This window comes from Protomyctophum parallelum (assembly GCF_964188405.1).
Source record: "Protomyctophum parallelum genome assembly, chromosome: 10".
NCBI classification, from domain to species: Eukaryota; Metazoa; Chordata; class Actinopteri; order Myctophiformes; family Myctophidae; genus Protomyctophum; species Protomyctophum parallelum.
In genome coordinates this window covers 15,276,825-15,285,581 of record NC_139704.1, presented here as the reverse complement: position 1 = coordinate 15,285,581, position 8,757 = coordinate 15,276,825, and the positions used below count along the sequence as shown (strand labels likewise).

General features: G+C 44.8%; 1 protein-coding gene across 5 annotated transcripts in view; it reads right to left on the bottom strand.

Annotated features, from left to right (window-relative positions):
- The window catches only part of ltbp1 (latent transforming growth factor beta binding protein 1), a 157,260-nt gene that overhangs the window by 33,287 nt on the left and 115,216 nt on the right, over positions 1-8,757 (bottom strand). For 3 of the 5 annotated variants that reach the window (XM_083774400.1, XM_083774402.1, XM_083774403.1), the window contains 4 exons: positions 8,008-8,133; positions 7,224-7,349; positions 3,161-3,283; positions 2,539-2,673 (listed from right to left, as the gene is read on the bottom strand). In XM_083774400.1, coding sequence (XP_083630526.1) covers positions 2,539-2,673; positions 3,161-3,283; positions 7,224-7,349; positions 8,008-8,133 — 510 coding nt within the window. The remainder of the gene's footprint in view (positions 1-2,538; positions 2,674-3,160; positions 3,284-7,223; positions 7,350-8,007; positions 8,134-8,757) is intronic. The other 2 variants (XM_083774401.1, XM_083774404.1) reach the window with 2 other exon arrangements.

Sequence of the window (8,757 nt, the reverse complement as noted above, 5' to 3'; positions counted from 1 at the left end):
CAGTTATAGCGCCACCTTGAGGCTGAGTTGAAATTGTTCATGTGGCATTTCGTCCTCGGCCTAGTGGGAATGTGGGTGCACAATTTCAGGGAAATCACGCGATGTGTTCATGATTTGCAGCATTTTGTTTGAAACTGAGCACTCCTGTGAATTTTGGAAGCCAATCTTAACCAATCAGGATGGAGTCTGAGAAATCTGAAAGACCGGTTTGGTTGAATGGCTCTAGAGAGACTGTGTACCAATTTGCGTGATGTTTGGACAAAATCTGTAGGTGTACTGTGCAAAAACTTGTTTTGCACAAAGCGGCCTCCTGGTGGCGCTATAACAGGCCGTTCTGGAAAGTTTGGGGCAGAGGTTCATGGTTGGCATCCAGGGAGTGTGTGTGCAAAATTTGGCATCGACCGGGTTAACGGTGGCCGAGATTAGCTGCTCACGGACGGACGGACGGACACACGGACACACGGACGGACGGAGTGCAAAACATACTCTCCCCCATGCCTTCGGCTGGTGGAGACAATAACAGAGCAACATATCCATAAATTGTTGCAATGCTACAGTACTGTATGTGACAGTTATGCTATGCGACAAAGTTATGTCGGCTATTTTCCACTATTCACTCAAGTAAATGGCTGGTTTAATCAGCATTTTAGGCCATGTCACATTAAGCAGATCTCTTGCAGTGGTATAGTCTCACATCAAACCGTAATAATATCATAGTCTGGAGGGAGTCTAAATGCAATGTATGGTTTGAACGCCAGAGAAAACCAGGGTTAACAAAACCTACACACACTGCTTTGAAAACCAATACTTACACCATCCCAATATGAAGAACACCTTAAAGTTTTTTTTCTTTTTTTTTTATCCCACGATTTTGTAACCCATTTTTCACCACTGTGTCAATTATCTACTGTGATCCTGGGCTCTACACACCCTCCGCCAACCTGGGGAGAGCAACGGACTTGAACTCATGCTTCCTTCATGCATGAGTGACAGGGGGGGGGAGTTTCCCTGGTTGGACGTAGCGCGTGGAAGGAACACGTTATTCCAACCAGTTCCTTTCCCCTCCATCAGGTGCCCCGGCTGGCCAGGGGGAGGCAGTTTAGAGACCAGGATTACTGCATGTTTTTTGTGAGGGTACCTAAGTTGTTGTTTTTTTAACCCAGTTTTAGCATACATTGAATTTAGATATCACCAAACGTATCAGTAGGTGGAGAGCTCTGATCGACAGTTTAAGTTCAAGCAAAGAATTGGGTAATGTATATTATTGTAACAGAGGATACCCAGAGGCAAACAGTGCGCCACCAGCAAGCACAAAAAAACTAGAGGCAAAACAGCAATCAATGGCACATTCGAACCAAAGCTGCTTCAGCCAAAAGACGTCCTGCCAGACGCTCATTTCAAACAACCTGCACAAAAACAAAGCCAGACAACAAGCTAAACAAATCAAAGCGAGCGAACGGTATAAGCCGAAATACTCTGTACTCTAAACAAGCCTTTTTGACCCCAATCAGGCAGACATGACAGATGGGAAGCTGCCACGCAACAGATGCGAGCACAAGATAAGTGGCGTCCTGGGACGGAAGAAGGTAGACATCACTGAGTCAGACACAGCACAGCAGACAGTGGAAAAAGGCAGGATGACAGTAAAACGTTTAGCGTTTTCACTTTCATTCGTGAAAAAGCTCCGGCTCTGCAACACTGCACAATACCAAGAGTGAGGCTGTCCCAAAGAGCGGTCAGAGGATGACGTAAGAGGAAAGAGTCTTGAAGCGTGGGAAGGAAGGAAAGGAAAACATACACAGCAAAATCCTGAGTGTTCATTTAAATTGACCTCCTGAACTCCATAGTCCCTATTCTGGGAAGCTGGGTGCTAACGAACATTTGGCATAAATAGCAGATCTACAAGCTCAAAACACGTCATTTTGAGATGCGTTGTGAGCTTGTAGATCAGCTATTGTCAGCATATTTCTAGAGAGCAAAAGGGGGTGTTCCTTCAATCAACTAAGTGTTTAAAATCTTGTTCTTGTTCAAATCTTCTTTGAAACACAAACAATATAGACAGAAATAGGACGTGAGCATACGGTAAGTCAGAACCCCTACAGTATATTGATACTGTTGAAAAAACTGCTAAAATGTTCCTTTAAATAAGACTCAGGATTTTGCAGTGTGCAGTACAGAGTAGACACATTGCCACTCAAGCTTACCAAATAAGGCTGGATATGGTGAGAATAAGGGAATAACAAGAGGTTGCCATCGGCTCCGTGTGAAACGTGACTCTGTGCAGTGTGCACTGCATTATACTCCACATCTACTGACAGCACCAGCACCTGCAGCCAAGTATGTTGTGATGTCTCTGACACAAGTTGCACTCTCTGGCATCTCGCTGAGACACTGACCCAACAGTACAGAAACTGTCTAACGTCTGAGCTCTACAGACTAGTATTGTGTTTAGAGCTGTTAGACAGCATACTGTGGGTGGGTTTGAAAAGAGGAAAGGTGGCTGGCGATGGGCTGACTGTCCCAATGGTGGAGACTCACCCTCACAGTTTCCACCAGGGCCACCACGGGTGTGGCCCGGGGGGCAGTCCACCGTGCACGTGTAGGAGCCCACCCGGTTGACGCACTGCCACGCGCCACAGATACCACGCCCCAGCTCCGCACACTCATCAATATCTGAGATGACATCATACAAATCAGCACAATTGAAGCGCTCTCCCTGAAGCACAGCGCAAAGAAAATGAAAGCATCATGTTGACTTTTAGAAGCCTGCACATATGTGGCAGAGTCACTTTCATTTATTGCAGATTTACTGCCACTATATATGTTACGAGACATGAATGCAGTGTGTTATTGTATAAAATAAAACGAAATCAGTCACAAGATGTATTTATATTGGCCACATGACGTCTCAAGTTGTCAATGTTTGTTTAACTGCAGGCCCTAAACAAACATTAAAAGTCCATAGACTTGACTGCCATATGACTTAATTCCAAAAGCCTAGCCCCTCCCCCCCAAAAGTTACATTCTTAAAGCACGACTTTTAAAGCACAACAAATATTTTGACCACAATTGGGGGGCAGCATGGCAGCATATAAGCCCCCGTCACAAATCTCTGAGGCTTTGTGTCGAGGTGTACTGCTGACTGTAGAGATGGAGTTACCCAGGCATGTGTTATTGTCTGGCTGCAGGCGGTGGCCTCGCTCACACTGGCATCTGTATGAGCCCCGGGTGTTCACACAGGAGCCACCCACACACCTGCTACCACCCAGGCACTCATCAACGTCTGGAGGAGAAACACACACATGCATGCGCATGTGTGCCACATGCAAACACATACAGACGACACAAATGTTCATACACAAGAGTTCATACACACGCACGCAGGCACAAGCAGACAAAGACACACACGCACATACACACGCACATCTTCGTAATTGGTAGGTAGAGTAGCACAAATACCCCTCAATCCACAGTGGAAAGGTTTCATGAATACCATAGCCCATTAAGACCTGAGGCCGATTCTACAAATGTCTTCTAAATCCTAACAGTTTTCTGAGAAAACGTATGTTGCTATATCACCGATGCTCAAACCTTTTCATGTCAGGGACCCACAAAACCATATGTAGGCCATTTGGCAGCCGACCCCCACCTCAGAAATATTTGGTTCCAGGAACCCCCAGCAGCGATCTTTCACAATTTAAGAAAAATAGCAGATTTCCAAGCTCATATTATCACAGTGCTATGAACTTGTATATCTGCTATTTTTGAATAGCCAACCAATGTGCCAACCGATATACTGTAGCTACAATCTAAAATGACATGCTTTCACGGTTAATGTTATTACACAAAACTTTCTTTCCACCCGACTTCCTTCTCATCTCCTTTGGGTTCTGCAGGGAACATGGAATAATCACATGAGTAATGACTACTTTTAGACCAGAGGACTTGAACCTTCTTCACTCACATGCAGGCTGGCTCGGCCACCATTCTGAAGAGAAAGACAGATTACTAAAATCGGCTCTGATGTCATCCGGGTTTCTGTCAAGCTACTGTAAGGGCCTATCAATTTTAATAAAGTAAAATATTTAGTCCACACACAAGCACAAATGCTCAGAAAAATAAATTCTCTTTCTGCTTTTACATATCGACTTTTCGATCAGATGGATTTTTTAGCTCAGAAAAAATATCTGGGAGCATTTGAGCAAGTGTTTAGATTCGATCTCATTCTCTAGTACTTTATTGCTTTTGCCCGGTAGACATTTTTTTTGGTGGATCAAATAATCTCAGCTAAGCTATCAATTCTAGCCATTGCTGTCACTAGTGGCCAGAGTTTATGCAAAGGACCATCTTGGAAAATGGAAATGAACTGAATGACTTTGCAGGTATTAGACTCTTACTGTATATATATATTTATTTAAATACTGACAAGGGGCTATTTTATTAAATTAAATACAGACATGAAAACACTTGAATGTGTCTTCATTACTAACCGACAGGGTGCTGCTGTTGGTTCTCTAGAGCGGTGGTTCCTAAACACTGGATCGGGACCCATTTGTGGGTCGCAGACACATTTTTATGGGTCCCTTGGTTTCCTACATTTGGACACTCAGTAGAGTGTCTTTGTTGCCCATCTTACATTGGTTGAAAAACGTTCAATCTGGCGTTCCTAATTTGGACATAGGTGAACACTTCAAAAGTTCTAATGTATCTTCTTTCAATCTTTGTAATTTGTGTAATGTATGTTCAGTATTCATTTCATCCTGAGACTGTAAAATGAACATTTAAGGTGGTTGCACACTGGACGCATTTTTCGGAAAACCGATGGAGAAACGCAGCTAAAAATCAGAAAAACGCGGCCAGTGTGCAACCACCTTTACAGGTAAATCTTTACAGTATCAAGAGTTAGAATACTGTGTAACAACTATTACTAAATACGTAACCACAAGCAGCCTTGGATCATGGTTCTGTCCAGTTGTCAGAACAAGCTTCTCATCAGGCCAGGTGCTGTAGTTAATTAGAATCAAATTCCTTCCTCAACCCCAATCATTCCACCTGCTTAAACCATCTGGCCTCTTAATTCATGATAATGGTCAGCTTTATAGACTTGTATAACATACAGGACACACACAGACACAGATGTGGCTGCACCTGCACACACACACACACACACACACACACACACACACACACACACACACACACACACACACGCACACACACGCGCACACACACACACACACACACACACACACACACACACACACACACACACACACACACACACACACACACACACACACACACGCGCGCGCGCGCGCACGCACGCACACACACGCATCCATGTGCGTGCGCGCGTGCGCACACACAACGCGCAGGGGCCCACATACATAGCGTAACACAGTCATCGTCACCATTCATGTCCTTCATTTCCTCTCAGTCAGATTAGGGAAATTACACGAAAGATTAAAAGACGGTGCCATAATGAACAGATATTATGCATAAACAGATTACAGCATGTACACACACACACACACACACCACACAGACCTGTGCCTGTAGTACCCCCCCCCCCCCCCACCCTCCCCCACAGCCCTCCATAAATCATGGGCCGGAGAGCAATGCAGCAAATATCCCCTGTCGTCTAGACAGCGAAGCTCAAAAGCTTCCTTCTGTTTCTTTTTCTCCAGTGTTTTTTCTTTTTTTCTAGGGCAGGAAAGGGCATTAAAAACAGCTCTGGCATACGGACAACAGCTCCCGCCATAGAGAGCTGCCTTCTGCTGGAAAAAATAGTAGCAGCATATGTGAAAGATATCAAAAGGATGTGGCTTCCAGCAGGAGCAACACGCCATTGACAGAGAAAGATAGATTTTCAAGAAATGTTCGAAAAATAGTCACGCTTCTTCAACATTCTTCTAAACATTTAAGAAAAATAGCAGATCTAGAAGATCACAAGGAGAGAGAGAGAGGAAAGGATGAACGGGGAGCAGGCCCAGCGGGTGAGAAAGAGAGCAGGCGAGGGAGGGAGGCAGGGAGAGAGAGATGGAGGGCACATGATAGCAAAGGACGCAAATGAGTATAGTGGCAGAGTGAGAGATGGAGGGAGATAGAGAGAGAGAAGCGGAGGGAAGGAGGGGGGAAGAGTAAAGAGAGAAAAGTGGACGGAGTAACAGAAGCACGGTCACACCTCCAATAAGCTACCTCCACCTCCTATCAAGTCACCTCCACCCATATATAAAGGCCCATCCAACCCACTGTTCTCCCTCTGTTCTCACTTTCGTCATCCCTCCCCCCACCCTAATTCTCATCCTACTACTTCTCTAACCTCTCCCTAAGGGGGTTTCGTTGTGCCTGGGAGCCACGGTGGATCCCCGAAGCCTCCCCACCTCTGCTTTTTACCCGATGACTAGCTGGATGGCCAGATGACCCGTCGTGAGTCATCTTCGTTTCTGTTCATTATTTGTTTCCTTAATCGTTTCATGCATTCTTCTTTTCGTTAATAAAATGTTGTAAAACTTCATTATTTGGTGGTGTGATCATGAATGGGTAGTTATCAGTCAACACCTGCTTACAGAGGTTGGTATTGGCAAAGGCCATGACAGAAGAAATGTGTGTGTGCAGTCCGTGTGCACGTATTCAGCTATTTTACTTAAAATAACTGTAACTGACATAGATGAAATGTAAAATATGAATGTAAAAGAAACAAGTTAAGGCCTATACATACTCCAGTTTTATGTGATAAGGTGACCACCGAAAACTACAACATGACGTCACGTGCAGTGGTAAGCGATTCACCGCTCACCCAAACACATATCTCTTGTTGTTTTTACTAACCACCGAAACGGTGGTCACCTTATCACCTTAAACTTAAGAGTATGAATAAGCATTTAGGGCACTCGGGTGACGCAGTGGTAAAGTAGCTGCCCACCACCATGGAGTCTGGGGTTTAGAATCCGCCGTGGTGCATCCGGCTTTGTTGAGAGTCTGTACGAACACAAGTGGCCCGTGATTTGGGGAAGCAAGCTGGGAGGGGAGGTAAATGGTGATATGTCACTGCACGTAATCCCACAGGCTGGGACGGAAGGAGGGACAATGTACAGTCAAATCCTCAGGGTTAATACTAATACTAATGAATAGGTTACTCAGGTTTTGACAGTGTACAAATCACATCAGCATAGCAAGCCCAACGGTGGGAGGGGCTTGGGTTAAAGGACATGTCGTCTTACCATCACAGGTCTTGGTGTTGGTGTTGGGGGCGAAACCTCTCTCACACACACACTCATAGGAGCCCTCCGTGTTGACACATTCTCCATTGGGACACAGCTCTGGCTCGTCCAAACACTCATCCATGTCTGTGAGAGAGAGCTTGATTGGTTGGTTTTATTTAAAGAACCACTTCACCACTTTTTACTTTTGTGGTCCTTTAACAATGCATAATATTATATTCAACAATATACTGATTCACACATACGGTACCTCAGAAAGAGAGAGAAAAAAATGTGTGTGTGCAAATGTGGGTATTTATGACATTTACCAGGGGCCTGTTTCCTGTTACCTGCATGGCTTAGCTTTTGACCAAATCATGTGAAACAGCATCAGGATTACATTGCATTTGTTCAAACACTCAATATAAATGCACATCAACATTGTAGATCTTCTATTTCTGGTGCACTGTCACGCAATTATGTTCAAATCTGGCTTTAACCCATTCAAACCGGGAAAGCATCTGTGCACTTTAACCATTATTGTATACTTTGGCTATTCAAAAATAGCAGATATACAAACTCATAGTGTCCCTCCGTGCCACAATATGAGCTTGTAGATGACAATTTGTGCAAATCTTTTAACAAACATTGCTGTAGATTAGTATTTTGTATCAATGCTTTGAATTGTTTTATTTGTTTTCCTTGTCCAGCACTTCGTCTGCTAAAATACAGTTTGATTTGTTTTGATTTGTAGTATCGGCCTCAGTAAGTGTGGATGTTCACAGGTGTGTTAAATGAGTCTCACCCAGACAGCTGGTGCCGTTGACCTGCTGGTATCCGTGTGGACAGTGACACTGATAGGAGCCCACATTGTTCACACACTGTCCTACAGCGTCACACGGCCTGCTCACCTCCAGACACTCGTCCACGTCTGGAACAACACAACACACAATAGTACCGTAGATTACTGTACAAACCTGAAATATGCCACCAAGAAGCACCATATCACGCACGTTTAGATGGCAACTGTGTTTTCGGTGGATGAAAACACAACAAAGTGAAACCTCCTTCCAGAGTGGAAATCTTTGAAAACGCTCCGCCTCCCGTCTCTCCATGTAAACATGCAAAGCGGGGGGGGGAAACTGACGTGTGATGTGATGTCATGGCTCACGTCGGATCACGCCACGTGCGCCATTACATCGATGTAAACAAACACTGTGTAGAACGGGGGTGGATCTACGTGCGTGACTGGTCTATCTGGCAGCCACCGCCACCTAACCACACCTGGCACACACACTACGGTTGCGTCTCCGTCTGAACACAGAATATAAAGTGAGATTGCAACGGCACTTTGTCATTTTCTTTGATCGTTGCTGTGTAAATGTGACCTCCTCTCCTCAGGTATAATGGGTTCAAGTCGGATATTGTAATACTGGACCCTTAATGGGTCACCTTTAACACAGTCAGAGTTAGGATTGAACTGTGTACATCTAGGGCAGCTGTGGCTCAGGAGGTAGAGCAGGTCGTCCAATGATCCCTGGGTCGGCGGTTCGAA